Source organism: Palaemon carinicauda, unplaced genomic scaffold, assembly GCF_036898095.1.
Source record: "Palaemon carinicauda isolate YSFRI2023 unplaced genomic scaffold, ASM3689809v2 scaffold64, whole genome shotgun sequence".
NCBI lineage: Eukaryota > Metazoa > Arthropoda > Malacostraca > Decapoda > Palaemonidae > Palaemon > Palaemon carinicauda.
In genome coordinates, this window is record NW_027171916.1 from 330,001 (window position 1) to 350,000 (window position 20,000).

General features: G+C 34.1%; 2 protein-coding genes across 3 annotated transcripts in view; one reads left to right on the forward strand and one right to left on the reverse strand.

The window, feature by feature from the left end:
• The window catches only part of LOC137637304 (receptor-type tyrosine-protein phosphatase epsilon-like), a 36,518-nt gene extending 30,736 nt beyond the window's left edge, over nucleotides 1-5,782 (forward strand). For both annotated transcript variants that reach the window (XM_068369544.1, XM_068369545.1), the window contains exons 20-23: nucleotides 1,843-1,968; nucleotides 3,247-3,398; nucleotides 4,529-4,664; nucleotides 5,546-5,782. In XM_068369544.1, the coding sequence (XP_068225645.1) occupies nucleotides 1,843-1,968; nucleotides 3,247-3,398; nucleotides 4,529-4,664; nucleotides 5,546-5,620 (489 nt within the window). In that variant the 3' untranslated portion in view covers nucleotides 5,621-5,782. The remainder of the gene's footprint in view (nucleotides 1-1,842; nucleotides 1,969-3,246; nucleotides 3,399-4,528; nucleotides 4,665-5,545) is intronic.
• Nucleotides 5,783-13,679: 7,897 nt separating this feature from the next.
• The window catches only part of LOC137637298 (receptor-type tyrosine-protein phosphatase epsilon-like), a 39,110-nt gene continuing 32,789 nt past the window's right edge, over nucleotides 13,680-20,000 (reverse strand). Inside the window, exons 22-26 of the mRNA XM_068369542.1 lie at nucleotides 19,005-19,118; nucleotides 17,804-17,929; nucleotides 16,491-16,642; nucleotides 15,867-16,002; nucleotides 13,680-14,931 (exon numbers count right to left, since the gene is read on the reverse strand). Coding sequence (XP_068225643.1) covers nucleotides 14,857-14,931; nucleotides 15,867-16,002; nucleotides 16,491-16,642; nucleotides 17,804-17,929; nucleotides 19,005-19,118 — 603 coding nt within the window. The 3' untranslated portion in view covers nucleotides 13,680-14,856. The remainder of the gene's footprint in view (nucleotides 14,932-15,866; nucleotides 16,003-16,490; nucleotides 16,643-17,803; nucleotides 17,930-19,004; nucleotides 19,119-20,000) is intronic.

Consider the following 20,000-nt stretch of genomic DNA (forward strand, 5'->3'; position numbering starts at 1 on the left):
CCAATGCACATAGCGTATCATAGCTTAACTGAAGGTCGTATTTTTGCCCAATGCGCATAACGAAGCATAGCTTAACTGAAGGTCATACTTTTGCCCAATGCGCATAGCGTAACATAACTTGAATGAAGATCATACTTTTGTCTAGTGCACATAGTGTATTTCGTAATTTGACTGAGGATCTTACTTTTGTTTTATTTGCATATCATATCATAACTTGACTGAAGATCATACTTTTGTCCAGTGCGCATAGCTTAACTGAAGACCTACTCTTGTACAATGTATACAGCATAAGATAACTTGACCGAAGATCATTCTTTTGTTCAGTGCACATAGCATATAGCATAACTTGACTGAAGATCTTAATTATGTTCACTGTGCATAGCGTAGCATAGCTTAACTGAAGAACTTACTTTTGTCCAATGTGCATAGTGTAGCATATCTTAACTGAAGTTCTACTCTTGTCCAATGTCTATAGCGCAGCATAACCTACTGGAGATCATACTTTTGTCCGGTGCGCATAGCTTAACTAAAGATCTGCTCTTGTCCAATGTATATAGTGGAACATAACTTGACTGAAGATCATACTTTTGTCCAGTACGCATAGGATATAGCATAACTTAACTGAAGATCTTACTTTTGCCCAATGTGCATAGCGTCGCATAGTTTAACTGAAGAACTTACTTTAGTCCAATGTGCATAGTGTAGCATATCTTAAGTTCTACTCTTGTCCAATGTATATAGTGCAGCATAACCTGACTGGAGATCATACTTTTGTCCGGTACGCATAGCTTAACTAAAGATCTACTCTTGTCCAATGTATATAGCGCAGCATAACCTGACTGGCGATCATTCTTTTGTCCAGTGCGCATAGCATATAGCATAACTTGACTGAAGATCTTAATTATGTTCACTGTGCATAGCGTAGCATAGCTTAACTGAAGAACTTACTTTTGTCTAATGTGCATAGTGTAGCATATCTTAACTGAAGTTCTACTCTTGTCCAATGTATATAGCGCAGCATAACCTACTGGAGATCATACTTTTGTCCGGTGCGCATAGCTTAACTAAAGATCTACTCTTGTCCAATGTATATAGCGCAGCATAACCTGACTGGCAATCATACTTTTGTCCAGTGCGCATAGCATATAGCATAACTTGACTGAAGATCTTACTTTTGCCCAATGTGCATAGCGTGGCATAGTTTAACTGAAGAACTTACTTTTGTCCAGTGTGCATAGTGTAGCAAATCTTAACTAAAGTTATACTCTTGTCCAATGTATATAGTGCAGCATAAACTGATTGGAGATCATACTTTTGTCCGGTGCGCATAGCTTAACTAAAGATCTGCTCTTGTCCAATGTATATAGCGCAGCATAACCTGACTGGCGATCATACTTTTGTCCAGTGCGCATAGCATATAGCATAACTTGACTGAAGATCATACTTTAGCCCAATACGCAGAGCGTGGCATAGTTTAACTGAAGAACTTGCTTTTGTCCAATGTGCATAGTGTAGCAAATCTTAACTAAAGTTATACTCTTGTCCAATGTATATAGTGCAGCATAACCTGATTGGAGATCATACTTTTGTCCGGTGCGCATAGAATATAGCATAACTTGACTGAAGATCTTACTTTTGCCCAATGTGCATAGCGTGGCATAGTTTAACTGAAGTACTTACTTTTGTCCAATGTGCATAGTGTAGTATAGCTTAACTGCAGCTTTCCTTTCTATTTTCTTATTGATGATTAGTTGCAATTGTCTTATTTCATTTTTGTCATGATTTTCTTTTCCGAAGTATTGTAATATTGTGATCATACGTAACAATAGTATTTCTCAACAGGAGTATCCAGCAGTCTTGCCAGCTGAATGCGAGGAGAATTTTGATGAATTCAACGTGAAAGTAATCAATCACCAAGAATACGATAATTTCACGGAGTACCAAGTCACCATAAGTCTCATGAACTCGGTATGTACAGCTAATAAGTCTTTGAATGATTAACTGGTAGATGTACCATTCATTTATTCATTGATATATAGATTTTGTATAGCATTACATTGTATTTTGATAAAGGTTTATGGTAGGCTTTTGACAAAATAAGAAGAAAGGATGACAAGAAAGTTGTCATGGCTTTACATGGTCCTAGATTGTGTCAGGGTTGCCAGTCATGGCTTTACATGGTCCTAGATTGTGTCAGGGTTGCCAGTCATGGCTTTACATGGTCCTAGATTGTGTCAGGGTTGCCAGTCATGGCTTTACATGGTCCTAGATTGTGTCAGGGTTGCCAGTCATGGCTTTACATGGTCCTAGATTGTGTCAGGGTTGCCAGGTTGGCCTTTTTCTTGACAGATAACTCCAAATTTGTCCTTTTTTTCGTGCTTGACACCTAAATTTGGCCTTTTTGAAATTGGTTAGCCTTAAATGATATATTTTCGGCCTTTTTTTACTATTATGTTGGCCTTTTAAAGCTGCAGGTGATCAGACGTTGGCCTTTTCTCATTTGGAAAACCTGGCAACCCTGATCTGGAGAGAGTAAATTACACAGCCTTTTACCTATACAGATAACCAGACCTTGATTACTGGCAAACAAGTTACAAGTATTCTCTGTGACAATACATAGTTAACTTGCAATGGGCAAAATAAAAGTTAAGGAGCATATTTAAATAATCTCTGTTGATTATTTTCTTAGAATTAGGGAAACTTCAAAAGTTCAAACTTGCAGCTAATGTTTTTTTCTATGTAGAAGAGGCTGTCATAAGTCTCTCTTTATACTTTATAATATGAAAGATCTATCTAAGTGTTATTACTGTTCTTAAAATAGTTTATATTAATTGTTATTTCTTCTCTTGTTGTCTATTTCCTTTCCTCACTAAGCTATTTTTCCCTGTTGAAGCCCTTGGGCTAATAGCATTCTGCTTTTCTAACTAGGGATTGTAGCTTAGGTAATAATAATAATAATAATAATAATAATAATAATAATAATAGGAGCCGATATACCTACAGGACTGGTGCAAAAGAGGTTGCTACTTGAAACAGCCCATATAGTGAGAAAATTGATGGACTCCTAAAGAGGCTGGATGAAACCGGAACCCCACACTAACCAGTCTCTGTAGACTGTGATTAAAAATAATAATAATAATAATAATAATAATAATAATAATAATAATAATAATAATAATAATAATAATAATAATAATAATAATAATAATAATAATAATAATAATAATACCTTACATTTCCCTACAGCCAAATTCTGCTCCTTTCCAATGCATGGTCGTGCTTATGAAATGTTGGCCTCACACCAAACCGGGCCCTTCGTCACTCCTTCCCCTTCTGGCTGTCATGGAGAGAGCGGACTCACTTGTGACTGCATCGTCAGCTGCTCTATTCACTTGCAGGTATATATAGCTTTCTATAGTACCAGCTGAACTCGGTTGAGTCCCTGGTTAGGCTGGAGGAACGTAGAGAGTAGAGGTCCCCTTTTTTGTTTTGTTTCATTTGTTGATGTCGGCTACCCCCCAAAATTGGGGGAAGTGCCTTTGGTATATATATAATATTCACTCCCTACTGCTTCTACGCTTTGTGAAATCCATTACCATTTCACACAAGATTGAAAGCCTTGTAAGAAGAACTAAAATTCTTGGAAACCTTATAAGAGAGAATAATGCTTTTGGGAACCTTATATTAGAGACTAATATTTTTGGGAACTTTATATGAGAATAAGACAGGCTAATATTCTTGGGAACCTTATAAGAGAGATTAATGTTCCTGGGAACCTTATAAGAGAGATTAATGTTCTTGGAAACTTTATAAGAGATACTAATATTCTTGGGAACCTTATATTAGAGACTAATATTCTTGGGAACCTTATAAGAGAGGCTAATGTTCTTGGGAACCTTATAAGAGATACTAATGTTCTTGGGAACCTTATAAGAGAGACTAATGTTCTTGGGAACCTTATAAGAGAGGCTAATGTTCTTGGGAACCTTATAAGAGATACTAATGTTCTTGGGAACCTTATAAGAGAGACTAATGTTCTTGGGAACCTTATAATAGAGACTAATGTTCTTGGGAACCTTATGTTAGAGACTAATGGTCTTGGGAAACTTATAAGAGAGACTAATGTTCTTGGGAACCTTATATTAGAGGCTAATGTTTTTGGGAACATTATAAGAGAGACTAATGTTCTTTGGAACCTTATTTTAGAGGCTAATGTTTTTGGGAACCTTATATTAGAGACTAAGGTTTTTGGGAACATTGTAAGAGAGAAAAATATTCTTTGGAACCTTATATTAGACTAATGTTCTTGGGAACCTTATATTAGAGACTAATGTTTTTGGGAACCTTATAAGAGAGACTACTTTTCTTGTGAACCTTATAATTGAGACTATATTCTTGTAAACCTTACAAGAGTAAATATTATTATTTGAAACCTTGTAAGACAGACTATCATTCTTGTAACCTTACAAGAGAGACTTATATTCTTGGAAACCTTATAAGAGAGACTAATATTCTTCTTTCCATTCAGAGATGGAGTCACAGGTTGCGGTCTAATGATGGCCCTGAAGCAGTCGATCGAGAAAGTTAAGCTACATCAGGAAGTCGACATCTATCATTCAGTCCAGCTGATCACTTACGACAGACCAGAGTTTATTGTTTCAGAGGTGAGTCTGTTCAGGGTTCCTTCTCAAACTGTTATGTATCTTGTTCGAATGCTATATTCATGGATTGTTCTGAATATAAATGTCAATTAAAATGTCCTTGAGTCATATCTATGAGGATATTTCTCAATTTCATATCAAGACTATCAAAATATTTTATATATAATAATTTTTTTAAGTTTTGATGCAAAATTTAAGATCTTGGCTTCAAAATGTCACCGGATGCAATGAAATATTACAATCAAATGCAAGAACAATGCTTACATTCTTTTTCTCAAAGTATGAAGCAATGGTGGACGTGATAATTCTTACCAAAAACATTTGCAAAAGATAAATATGGTTAGTACATAAACCACTTCATCTACCTTAAAAGCATTGCAAACGTTTCCTTCATAGATACCTAGGTCGTTCTCATAGGGAATGTTCAGAGTAAAAGAAAACAATAAGCACAAAGGATATTTTTTCTACCTTGTTCATTCGGAAGCTCGATCTATTTTGTCTAATCCAATTTAAGTCAAAAAGCCCAGTTAACAGATCTGGTAACTTTACACTGAATGCTTTTTTTTTTTCTTTTTTTATAAGGGCTGCTTTTTTAGCCCTATCCCGTAGGGGAACCCCACTCTCTTCAGGATTTAGAAGATCATTATATTGTATACCTTCTTAGGTATTTTGCCTACCCATATCACATTGCAAAACTGGTGTTTATCGAAGCACACAAAGGAGTAAAAAAAAGTCTTCATTTTTTGTTTTTTTTGGAGCGAAGTACTTCTCGTTTATAAATTCTCTATCTTAAATTGTTTCATCACTAACAGATTGAATATATACGTATTCAAAATCACGTTAATCTCATTGCTTTTATTTACACTCGTATTTTTTTTTTTTAGGAGCAATACGACTTGGTGCATGAAGGGGTCGTTATCTACCTATCAGCTTACCGCAACTATGGTAACTTCAACTAAGGAGTAAATTATTTTAGTCAACCTTCACTGATGTATTATTGTTAAGTTACCCACTGATTTAGCTACCTGTTAGATTGTGACCTATTATAGTTTGGTTACCTGTTAAATTATGACCAATTATAATTCAGTTACTCGTTAGATTGTGACCTGTTCTAGTTTGGTTACCTGTTGGATTGTGACCTATTCTAGTTTGGTTACCTGTTATATTGTGACCTATTATAGTTTGGTTACCTGTTGGATTGTGACCTATTATAGTTTGGTTACCTGTTATATTGTGACCTATTATAGTTTGGTTACCTGTTGGATTGTGACCTATTATAGTTTGGTTACCTGTTATATTGTGACCTATTATAGTTTGGTTACCTGTTGGATTGTGACCTATTATAGTTTGGTTACCTGGTAGATTGTGACCTATTATAGTTTGGTTACCTGTTAGATTATGACCAATTATAATTCAGTTACTCATTGGAGTGTGACCTATTATAGTTTGGGTACCTGTTAGATTGTGATCTATTATAATTTGGTTACATGTTAGATTGTGACCTATTATAGTTTGGTTACCTGTTGGATTGTGACCTATTATAGTTTGGTTACCTGGTAGATTGTGATCTATTATAGTTTGGTTACCTGTTGGATTGTGACCAATTATAATTCAGTTACTCGTTAGATTGTGACCTGTTTTAGTTTGGTTACCTGTTAGATTGTGACCTATTATAGTTTGGTTACCTGTTAGATTATGACCAATTATAATTCAGTTATTCGTTAGATTGTGACCTATTCTAGTTTGGTTACCTGTTGGATTGTAACCTAGTATAGTTTGGTTACCTGGTAGATTGTGACCTATTATAGTTTGGTTACCTGTTAGATTATGACCAATTATAATTCAGTTATTCGTTAGATTGTGACCTATTCTAGTTTGGTTACCTGTTGGATTGTAACCTAGTATAGTTTGGTTACCTGGTAGATTGTGACCTATTATAGTTTGGTTACCTGTTAGATTATGACCAATTATAATTCAGTTACTCATTAGATTGTGACCTGTTTTAGTTTGGTTACCTGTTGGATTGTGACCTATTATAGATTGGTTACCTGGTAGATTGTGACCTATTCTAGTTTGGTTACCTCTTAGATTATGACCAATTATAATTGAGTTACCCGTTACATTGTTAACATTATCAATGTTGATGAGAATAGCAAGATTTCTTACATACTACTTTATATTGATATTCTTATCTCAACCTGTTTTTTTTTAATATCCTACATTATTATCCCCATTACTATTAGTTGCCAAGCCACAACCCTAGTTGGAAAAGCAGGACGCTACAAGCCTAGTGGCTACAACAGGGAAAATAGCCCATCGAGGAAAGGAAACAAGGAAAAATTAAAATACTTTAAGAAAAGTAGCAACATTAAAATAAATATTTCCTATATAAACCACAAAAACTCCAACAAAACAAGAGGATGAGAAATAAGATCAAATAGTGTGTCCGAGTGTACCCTCAAGCAAGAGAACTCCAACCCAAGACAATATCTTACTTTCTTCATGTACATTAATTTAGTAGATACATAGCCTACCCTAGGGAGGGTCAGTAGTTTTTATATATCTTTTCAATCTTTTTTCTTTGATATTTTGTTATAAGGATTGATATTCTGGTCTTATATAGCCGGGGAAGCCTGGATTTTTTTTTATAAAATTGGCCATGAGATTATCTTGGGAGTGTGCATTATCATGCTGATAGAAAAAACTGTAATTTTAATCGGAAATTCTCCGTAAAAACGTACCGTTCTCAATCGTATTTCAGTAAAATACAGACGACCGTAATATTACATTACTTTGTTATCATCTTTTACGGGTTGGTGACTGTAATATTCCTCCTTTACGTCAATATATCCGTTTTCAAAAGGGTAAAAATCCTGGAATAAATGTTCCCAGACATTTACCGTGTTTTAATGCAAATTAAATGTAATCGTTTGGGTGAAAATGGACATCCACGCACACAATCACTTTCTCAAGCATAGATGATATAATTGATAATTGTGGAATGTAGTGGGTTATGGAATAAAAACTTGAAAGATAGAGAAATAGAATACCAGTAAATTATTGTTTCCTGTGTATAGAGAAAATTCTTTTAAAATAGATTTTTTTCTGGTAAATACAAAAAGTGTATACTACATAAAAAATATTTTCCATTGCAGTGACTCGAATAATTTTGGTTCAAAATGGTTCAATGAATTAATATATGACGAAAATTAGAAATTATGAAAACTTTTGGCCTAAATAAGACTCCAAGTTGATGATAGAGAAATGGATTCTCAACCTTTTTCCCACCAGTAATAGTTTTATTCCTTGAAATACTTACTATTACAGAAGGTCTTCAACTTACAAACTTAATTAGTTCCAAGAAGCTGTTTGTAAGGTGAATTTTGGTATATTTTGGCCTAGGATAGGCCAAGCCTGAATCCCATGCCTATATTTTCAGCTACAGAAGTCAACAAACAGTCGGATTTCAAGTTGTGGAATGATCTTCCTAATCGGGTGGTTGAATCAGTAGAACTTCAAAAGTTCAAAGTTGGAGCAAATGCTTTTTTGTTGACCAGGCGGACATGAGTCTTTTTATAGTTTATTTATGACATATTTGTTTTTGATGTTGTTAATAGTTTATATATGACATGTCTGTTTTGACGTTGTTACTGTTTTTAGAATGATTTATTGTTAATTGTTCTCTTCATTTATTTATTTCCTTATTTCCTTTCCTCACTGGGCTATTTTTCCCTGTTGGAGCCCCTGGGCTTATAGCATCTTGCTTTTCCAACTAGGGTTGTAGCTTGGATAGTAATAATAATAATAATAATAATAATAATAATAATAAGAGAGGGTCAAAGGTTTCAAATTCCTTCTCCCATGTTAAATTTCTTCTTGTGGTTTTGAATAGGTCTCTACCTTCCAGAGTACAAGACCTTTTCACGGGGACATTCAAATCCCAAAGACATACCGAATATTATATAGGGCAAGTTGGCCTGGAAATAATTAGTCTTCCTCTGCCATTAGCCGAGAGAGGTTACGCTGTTGGTGGGCGAATTTTTACACTCGAAGATAATAGATACAAATAGTGGTGTATTTCAAGTGACTGGCAATATAATGAAGAATTGTTATGTACCATAACGTGTTTTCTAAGTGTTTTACGATGTCCTTTAAGTGTTATCTAAATGCAAGGGGAATTATATCAACGGGTCAAAGGGTAATATTTTCAGGTTTTCTGGAAATGGAAGGAAGAAATGGCTTCATAACATCAAAAGAGAAAAATTTCGACCTATTAGAAATCATTAGGTACTTTGGTAATATGTTAAGTAGGTCTCTCTCTCTCTCTCTCTCTCTCTCTCTCTCTCTCTCTCTCTCTCTCTCTCGGGGTAGAAAAATACTGTAAAATTATAGCGCCTATATATCTTAATAGACAGTTTCAGAGTTTTATATATTTACAAATATATGTATATATATATATGTACATATACATATATATAGATATGTATATATATGTATATAAATGTATATATACACACATACATATGTATAAATCTATATATATATATATATATATATATATATATATATATATATATATATATATATATATATATATATATATATATATATACTTATATGTGTGTGTGTGTATGTGTGTGTATGGGCATGGGCTGGGATGGTAAAATAGATGCAGTTTATTTTGTTAGCATTTTTTTTTTTAACTATCCTCAATATTTGCACCCGACTTGAAATCGAAGAGAGTCATCAGACTAAAAAAACGAAGGATAAAAGAAGCCACGTTGTTATTATTATTATTATTATTATTATTATTATTATTATTATTATTATTATTATTATTATTATTATTATTATTATTATTATTATTATTATTATTATTATTCCTTGTTTTCTTCCTACAGAGATTAATCCAGATTTGAGGATACGATTTTTCCTGAGTCTGATCATCCTTTACATTCAGATCTCAGATAGTTCCATCCTGTTCGTAATACTAAGGCCAAGATGCGTTGTCAAAGATCTGAGTTTTTGACCTTTGATTGAGATTGTAGTTGAATCAGTAGAACTTCAAAAGTTCAAAGTTGCAGCAAATGTTATGTTGAACAGGCTGACATAATTCTTTTTATAGTTTATATATGACATATCTCTTTTAATGTTATTACTGTTTGTAGAATGATTTATTGTTAATTTGTTCTCATCCTTTATTTATTCCCTTATTTCCTTTTCTTCACAGGGCTATTTTTCCTTGTTGGAGCCCTTGGGCTTATAGCATCTTGGTTTTCCAACTAGGGTTGTAGCTTTGCTAATAATAATAATAATAATAATAATAATAATAATAATAATAATAATAATCTGCTATTTTCTGTATATTCCCAATTTATATATCGTATTTCATTTAGATAATTTGGTTTTCATTCACTTTTCCTTTCATTCTTTTTTTTTTTTTTTGGGGGGGGGTGTTCCTATTCTTTTATCTATCTTGTTTCAGCACAGTGATTAAATGATATTTCTCTAACAATTTCACAAAGCACTGTTTCAAGTAAATTTCTGAATGATTTCAGCCATCAAAAGGTTTAATTCCTACAATGCACTGAAAATATAAAAATCAGAAATCAATGATTCTGAATAAAAACAGTTGCTTTTTCCAACTAGGGTTGTAGCTTAGCTAGTAATAATAGTAATAATAAATGACACCTCAAGTTCTGCACAGACGTCTGCCTTCAAACCTGTTGGAATTATGCCCGTCGGGAGATGAGGTGCCTCGTTTCAAAGGACCCTGATGTCCTCACACACACACACACACACACACACACACACACACACACAGATTGCCCGGACCTTATTTCGGGAAGGGGGCTCTTAGACAGTCAACCATAGCCCTCTAAAACCTCCAGCTCCATAGTGGGAGAAGCTACCATGCCTCTCAATGAAGCTGAAATTGCGTATTTTAACTAATCAAGGGAATCATAAAAGGAACTAGAATATTTACATATACTTATGTCTTAAACTATTCTATCCCGAGGATTATTGAATTAAAGGAACATTAAATCTCACATGGTTTCATTGTATATTTAGCTGGATTGTGACACAACCTACTGTCAGGCTGGCGTTATTAATATTTTTACATTCACTTTACTTGTATATTTAGCTGGATTGTAACACAACCTACTGTCAGGCTGGTGTTATTAATATTTTTGCATTCACTTTACTTGTATATTTAGCTGGATTGTGACACAACCTACTGTCAGGCTGGCGTTATTGATATTTTTGCATTCACTTGTATATTTAGCTGGATTGTGACACAACCTACTGTCAGGCTGGCGTTATTGATATTTTTGCATTCACTTTAATTGTATATTTAGCTGGATTGTGACACAACCTACTGTCAGGCTGGCGTTATTAATATTTTTGCATTCACTTTAATTGTATATTTAGCTGGATTGTGACACAACCTACTGTCAGGCTGGCGTTATTAATATTTTTGAATTCACTTTACTTGTATATTTAGCTGGATTGTGATACAATATACTGTCAGGCTGGCGTTATTAATATTTTTGAATTCACTTTACTTGTATATTTAGCTGGATTGTGACACAACCTACTATCAGGCTGGCGTTATTAATATTTTTGCATTCACTTCACTTGGCTTAGCCCATAACTTTCATTTCTGTAGGTTAATGGTACACTATGCAGTAAAACCTACACAAATAGTCCGTCCCTCTATGTAGAATTGTGAAGCTGTTGATCAGATTGAGAATAATGTTTATGGTGAGTGGTTTGGTATCACTTGTAGCTATTTTGCTATTAACAATATCAATGACGAAAAGAGAATCACTGTTCTCTGTTCTCTACTTTGTCACAGTGGCCATGAATTATCTAGTAGTTGAAACTTGTCAAATGCAGAGAGGAAGAAACCTGATCTTGTGTTTAACAAATTTAAAGAACATGTGATATGATGTATAATGAACAGAGATTAGTTGTCCATGAACTTTTCAGAAAAGAATGCTTGTATCATATACATGCTGATCATTTGAGTGTCGCACAATCACAGCTTAGAGCTAAAGACAATATTTACTGCTCTAACCTGATGGTTGTTATTGAGAAATGTGTTCAGTACTGGGTTGTTTGTTTACAAAGCTCTAAGAGTAATAAGGACCCAATACTTTCACATAAGTTACCTTCTCATCCATGAGAAATTGTCTAGTGATCTATTTGAATTTGGTAGTCACTCTTACACATTTTAGTTGGCCATTGCAGTAAGATTTTCTCGTGGATTAAAATCTATATCTTGTAAAGAGATAATTATCTTTTGCAAAGATGTTTGAAATTTAAGGAATACCAACACGCCTGTATAGTGGTAATGGGCCACAATGATGTGCTGGTGAACTTAGAAATTTGGCAATAACTTGGGACTCTGAGTATATAACAAGTAGTCCACATTACCCACAAAACAATGTATTTGCTGTAAAAATAGGTGTAGTGGTAAAATCAGTGTTTGAGAAAGCAAAGGGGTTTGTTAATGATACTACGAAGGTTTTATTTTGCTTATGTAGTACAACTATTTATAACATGATACCCAGAAATGCTGTTCTGTTATGTTACAATTGCCCCACCTTGTGGAACCCTGGCTTTTGTTTTTGCAGTCCGTTACCGGTCCTGCTGAATTATTAGATTGGAGAAGAGTAAGTTCTTATTTGCTTTAAAAAATGATTGTAAGTTATTTATGTTTGAAGATAAAGAACCTTGTAGATAAGAGTAATCAAATTAGATTGGAGAAGAGTAAGTTCTTATTTGCTTTAAAAATATGATTGTATATTATCTATGTTTGAAGATAAAGAACCTTGTAGATAAGAGTAATCAAATTACCCACAATTATAATCAACACGTAAGTGATGAACTTCCAGAATTATTTCTAGGTATGAAAGTTCTAATACATTAAACTAATAATCCTTCTTTGGTACCGGGAACAATTATATAAAAATGTGTTGAACCTGTATATATTATGTAATAGATTTGTCATTGCTGTTTTGGTATGTGATCTCATTTATGGCGTGATATCAGAAATTGTTCTTTTGCTTTGGTATGCAATCTCAATATTTTTAATAGGTAAAAAAAACAAGAATATTAGAAAATCTAATGGTTCTCGCTTCAGCGTGCGCTCGCTTCGCTCGCGAAAAAATAAAGACAAGTTCTGTATGTGCTGGCAAGCGATAAGGTTAAGCTGAGCACGCTAACATCAATGATTGATTATTATTTCTTAGAGAATTATTCCCGGTATATATCTTTTTTTAGAAAATCAAATGGTTCTTGCTTCGCCGTGAAGCGAGATCGCATACCAAAGCAAAAGTACGACTTTGAGTTCGCGTACCAAAGCAAAAGTACGACTTTGAGTTCGCGTACCAAAGCAAAAGTACGACTTTGAGTTCGCATACCAAAGCAAAAGTACGACTTTGAGTTCGCGTACCAAAGCAAAAGTACGACTTTGAGATCGCGTACCAAAGCAAAAGTACGACTTTGAGTTCGCATACCAAAGCAAAAGTACGACTTTGAGTTCGCGTACCAAAGTAAAAGTACGAATTTGAGATCGCATGCCAAAACAGCACCGAATTGTCAAATTGTAGTGAAGTCAGGAAAAATAGAGGTTTCATTAAAGAAGTAAGTCCAGGTTTCAGTAAACATTCATTGTGTGATGATAATGCATAAGAGTTTAAGTCTGTTAAATATCAAAGGATGTTAACACCAAGACTCACAAGGTTACTTTTGAAAATGAAGCAAAAGTTTCACATTGTGAAAATAGTGTTCTCATTAAAGACTTTTGCAACTCGTGTTGAATAAATATTTATTTTTTCCATGTTTAGTATTATATTTAAATGCCTTACTAAAGAAGCTAATTTACTAATAGTGTTAAAATATTTATAAAGGTTGCATATGAAGTCTATGCTTTTTGATAGAGGGATGCCATAAAGTTGTACGCTAGCCGAGTGTCTGTTGTTTCTATATGCTAGCCGATTGTCTGTTAACTTTATATGCTAGCCAGGTGTCTGCTGTTTTTTTATATGCTAGGAGAGTGTCTGTTGTTTCTGCTTGCTTTACTACCCGAGTGTCTGTTGTTTCTGTATGCTAGCAGCCTGTTCTTTCTGTATGCTAGCCGAGTGTCTGTTGTTTCTGTATGCTAGCCGAGTGTCTGTTGATTCTGTATGCTAGCAGGCTGTTCTTCCTGTATGCTAGCCGAGTGTCTGTTGTTTCTGTATGCTAGCAGGCTGTTCTTTCTCTATGCTAGCCGAGTGCCTGTTGTTCCTGTATTCTAGCAGGCTGTTCTTTCTGTATGCTAGCCGAGTGTCCGTTGTTTTTGTATGCTAGCGGGGTGTTCTTTCTGTATGCTAGTTGAGTGTTTGTTAGTCTGTATGTAGCTGGGTGTTCTTTCTGTATGCTATAATAGGTCACAATCTAACAAGTAACCAAACTATAATAGGTCACGATCTAACGGGTAACCAAACTATAATAGATCACAATCTTACGGGTAACTATATTATAATTGGTCATAATCTAATTGGTAACCAAACTATAATAGGCCACAATGTAGTGGATAACTTAATAATAATAGGTCACAATCAAACAGGTACCCAAATTATAATAGGTCATAATCTAACAGGTAACCAAACTATAATAGATCACAACCTAATAGGTAACTAAATTATAATTGGTCATAATCTAACAGGTAACCAAACTATAATAGGCCACAATGTAGTGGATAACTTAATAATAATAGGTCACAATCAAACAGGTAACCACACTATAATAGGTCTCAATCTAACAGGTAACCAAGCTATAATAGGTCACAATTGACTGGCAACTTAACAATGATACATCAGTGAAGGTTGACTAAATGATTCACTGCTTAGGTGAAGTTACCTTAGTTGCGGTAAACTGATAGGTAGAGATCTACCCCTTCATGCACTAAGTCGTTTACTGTTCAGTTGAAGTTACCATGGTTGCGGTAAGCTGATAGGTTGAGATCTACCCCTTCATACACTAAGTCGTTTACTGTTCAGTTGAAGTTACCATAGTTGCGGTAAACTGATAGGTAGAGATCTACCCCTTCATGCACTAAGTCGTTTACTGTTCAGTTGAAGTTACCATAGTTGCTGTAAGCTGATAGGTACACTACTACCCCTTCATGCATTAAGTCGTTTACTGTTCAGTTGAAGTTACCATAGTTGCTGTAAGCTGATAGGTACACTACTACCCCTTCATGCACCAAGTCGTATTGCTCCTGAAAAAAAAGAGAAGAGTGTAAATGAAAGCAATGAGATTAACGTGATTTTGAATACGTAAATATTCAATCTGTTGGTGATGAAACAATTCAAAATAGACAATTTATAAACGAGAAATATTTCGTTCAAAAAGAAACTGAAGATTTTTTTTTTCTTTTTTGTCCTGTAAGTGCTGCGGTAAACACCAGTTATGCAATGTGATATGGACAGGCAAAATATCCCAGGAGGCATACGATATACTGATCTTGTAGATCCTGTAGAGAGTAGAGTTCCCCTACGTGATAGGGCTAAAAAAAGCAGTGTGAAGTTACAAGATCTGTTAACTGGGTTTTCTGACTCAACTTGAATTAGACAAAATAGATCAAGCTGCCGAATGAACATGATATCTACAAGCAAGGTAGAAAAAATATCCTTTGTGCTTATTGTTATTTACTCTGAATATTCTCTATGACAATATCTATAAATAAGGTAGAAAAAAATCCTTTGTGCTTATTGTTTTCTTTTACTCTGAACATTCCCTATGAGAACGACCTAGGTATCTATGAAGGAAACGTTTGCAATGCTTTTAAGGTAGATGAAGTGGTTTATGTACTAACCCTATTTATCTTTTGCAAGTGATTTTAGTAACAATTATCACGTCCACCATTGCTTCATACTTTGAGAGAAATAATGTAAGCATGGTTCTTGCATTTGATAGTCATATTTCATTACAGCCGGTGACATTTTGAAGCCAAGATCTTAAATTTTGTATAAAAATTCTTAAAAGAATGATTATATGTGGGATATGTTGATAGTCTTGATATGAAATTGAGAGAACTCCTCATAGATATGACTCAAGGACATTGTAATTGACATTTATATTCAGAACAATCCATGAAGATAGCATTCGAGCAAGATACATAACAGTTTGAGAAGGAACCCCAAACAGACTTACCTCTGAAACAATAAACTCTGGTCTGTCGGAAATGATCAGCTTGACTGAATGATAGATGTCGACTTCCTGTGATAGCTTAACTTTCTCAATCGTCTGTTTCAGGGCCATCACTAGACCGCACCCTGTGACTCCATCTCTGAATGGAAAGAAGAATATTAGTCTCTCTTATAAGGTTTCAAATAATGATAGTCTCTCTTACAAGGTTTCAAATAATAATAGTCACTCTTATAAGGTTTAAAAGAATATTATTCTCTCATATAAGGTTCCCAAGAATATTAGTCTCTCTTATAAGGTTTCCAAGAACACTAGTTTTTCTTATAAGGTTTCCAGGAATATTAGTCTCCAATATAAGGTTCCCAAGAACATTATTCTCTCTTATAAGGCTCCCAAGAATATTATTCTCTCATATAAGGTTCCCAAGAGTATTAGCCTGTCTTATTCTCATATAAAGTTCCCAGAAACATTAGTCTCTAATATAAGGTTCCCAAGAGCATTATTCTCTCTTATAAGGTTTCCAAGAATATTAGTTCTTCTTATGAGGCTTTCAATCTTGTGTGCAATAGTAGTGAATTTCACAAAGCGCAGAAGCAGTAGGGAGTGAATACTATAGAAAGCTATATATACCTGCAAGTGAATAGAGCAGCTGATGATGCAGTCACAAGTGAGTTCGCTCTCTCCATGGCAGCCAGAAGGGCAAGGAGGGACGAGGGACCTGGTTTGGCGTGAGGCCAACATGTCATATGCACGACCATGCATTGGAAAGGAGCAGAATTTGGCTGTAGGGAAATGTAAGGTATTATTATTATTATTATTATTATTATTATTATTATTATTATTATTATTATTGTTATTATTAATCACAGTCTACAGAGACTGGTTAGTGTGGGGTTCCGGTTTCATCCAGCCTCTTTAGGAGTCCATCACTTTTCTCACTATATGGGCTGTTTCAAGTAGCAACCTCTTTTGCACCAGTCCTGGGGCTATATCATCTCCTATTATTATTATTATTATTATTATTATCATTATTATTATTATTATCATTATTATTATTATTAGCTAAGCTACAACCCCCAGTTGGAAAAGCAGGATGCTATAAGCCCAAGGGTTCCAACAAGGAAAATAGCTTAGTGAGGAAAGGAAATCGACAACAAGAGAAAAATATAACAATTTATATAAAAAATTTCAAGGACAGTAACAACACTAAGATATATTTTTCATATTATGAAGTGTAAAGAGAGACTTATGTCAGCCTCTTCTACATAAAAAAAAAGAAAAACATTAGCTACAAGTTTGAACTTTTGAAGTTTCCCCGATTCTAAGAAAAACAATCAACAGAGATTATTTAAATATCTACATTAATTTTTATTTTGCCCATTGCAAGTTAACTAAGTATTGTCACAGGGAATACTTGTAACTTGTTTGCCAGTAATCAAGGTCTGGTTATCTGTATAGGTAAAAGTCTGTGTAATTTACTCTCTCCAGATCAGGGTTGCCAGGTTTTCCAAATGAGAAAAGGCCAACGTCTGATCAACTGCATAATTTGTAAAAAGGCCGAAAATATATCATTTAAGGCTAACCAATTTCCAAAAAGGCCAAATTTAGGTGTGTAGCATGAAAAAAGGACAAATTTGGAGTTTTCTGGCCAGAAAAAGGCCAACCTGGCAACCCTGACACAATCTAGGACCATGTAAAGCCATGACTGGCAACCCTGACACAATCTAGGACCATGTAAAGCCATGACTGGCAACCCTGACACAATCTAGGACCATGTAAAGCCATGACAACTTTCTTCTTACCCTTTCTTCTTCTTTTGTCAAAAGCCTACCATAAACCTTTATCAAAATACAATATAATGCTATACAAAATCTATAAATCAATGAATAAATGAATGGTACATCTACCAGTTAATCATTCAAAGACCTATAGGCTGTACATACCGAGTTCAAGAGCCTTATGGTGACTTGGTACTCCGTGAAATTGGCATAGGCTTCGTGATTGATTACTTTCACGTTGAATTCATCAAAATTCTCCTCGAATTCAGCTGGCAAGACTGATGGATACTCCTGTTGAGAAATACTATTGTTACCTATGATCACAATATTACAATTCTATTAAAGTTATAGTAAAACAAAAATCGTTAGAAATGGGACTGGATTTCTTTCAATAATGCTTCAGGTAGGAAAATCAAGACAAAATATGAAATAAGACAAAGAAAATATCCAGTTAAGCTACGCTAAGCTATGCACATTGGACAAACGTAAGTTCTTCACTTAAGCTATGCTACGCTATGCGCATTGGGCAAAAAGTAAGATCTTCAGTCAAGATATGCTATATGTTATGCGCATCGGACAAAAGTATGATCTAGAGTCAGGTTATAGTACGATATATACATTAGAAAAGAGTAGATCTTCAGTTAAGATATGCTATGCTATGCGCATTAGGCCAAAGTATGTTCCTCACTTAAGTTATGCGCATTGAGCAAAGTTAAGATCTTCAGTTAAGCTCTGTTATGCTATGCGCATTGGGCAAAAGTAAGGTCTTCAGTCAAGTTATGCTACACGCAATGCGCACTGGACAAATGTATGATCGTCAGTCAAGTTATATTACACTATATGCATTGAACAAGGATAAGATCTTCAGTTAAGCTATGCTACGCTATGCGCATTGGGCAAAAGTATCATATTCAGTTAAGCTATGCTACACTATGCACATTGAGCAAAGGTATGATCTTCAGTCAAGCTATGCTACGCTATGCGCATTGGGCAAAAGTATCATATTCGGTTAAGCTATGCTACACTATGCGCATTGAGCAAAGGTATGATCTTCAGTCAAGTTATGTTACTTTATATGCATTGGACAAGAATAAGATCTTCAGTTAAGCTATGCCATGCAATGCGCATTGAGCAAAAGTATGATCTTCAGTTCAGTTATACTATGCTATGCACATTGGGCAAAAGCATGACCTTCAGTTAAGCTATGGTACGCTTTGCGCATTGAGAAAAAGTATGAACTTCAGTTAAGCTATGCTACACTTTGTGCATTGGGCAAATGTATGACCTTCAGTTAAGCTATGCTACGCTATGCGCTATGTGGTTCGAATGGAAGTACAACCCAAAGGGCTCTTTTCCTAAGGCTTACTTTGTCTCCAAATGAGAAAGAATGAATGAGAGTCCAAACAGATATTTTCTTTTCGTAGACCATTTGCCACATTCTGGATATGGTGTGTCTCTGGGGATGCTCTGCTACAATGACCTGGGAAGAGATGATAATAAAGTATTAATCAATTTGCTTGACTCATCGAATGTTAGAGGCTGGGTACGTTCATTTCCTAATGCTAAATATGATCAAATCCATTTCGAACTTATGTCTAGGTGATATTTTAGTACATATTTAGACATCATGCAAATACATTTACACACTATAATACGCATACATATATAAACAATGCACACACACACAGACATATTAACATTATTATTATTATTACTAGGTAAGCTACAACCTTAGTTGGAAAAGCAGGATGCTATAAGTATGTATACATAGTATGAAAAGTAATGGGCCAAGAACACTACCCTAAGGAACACCAGATATCACATTCCTATATATATATATATATATATATATATATATATATATATATATATATATATATATATATATATATATATATATATATATATATATCTATATATACATATATATATGTATATATATATGTATATACATATATATATATATATATATATATATATATATATATATATATACATATATATATATATATATATATATATATATATATATTAGTACATACTTGGACATCATGGAAATACATTTACACACTATAATACGCACACATATATAAACAATGCACACACACACAAACATATTAACATTATTATTATTATTACTAGGTAAGCTACAACCTTAGTTGGAAAAGCAGGATGCTATAAGTATGTATACATAGTATGAAAAGTAATGGGCCAAGAACACTACCCTAAGGAACACCAGATATCACATTCCTATATATATATATATATATATATATATATATATATATATATATATATATATATATATATGTATATATATATATATGTATATATATATATATATATATATATATATATATAT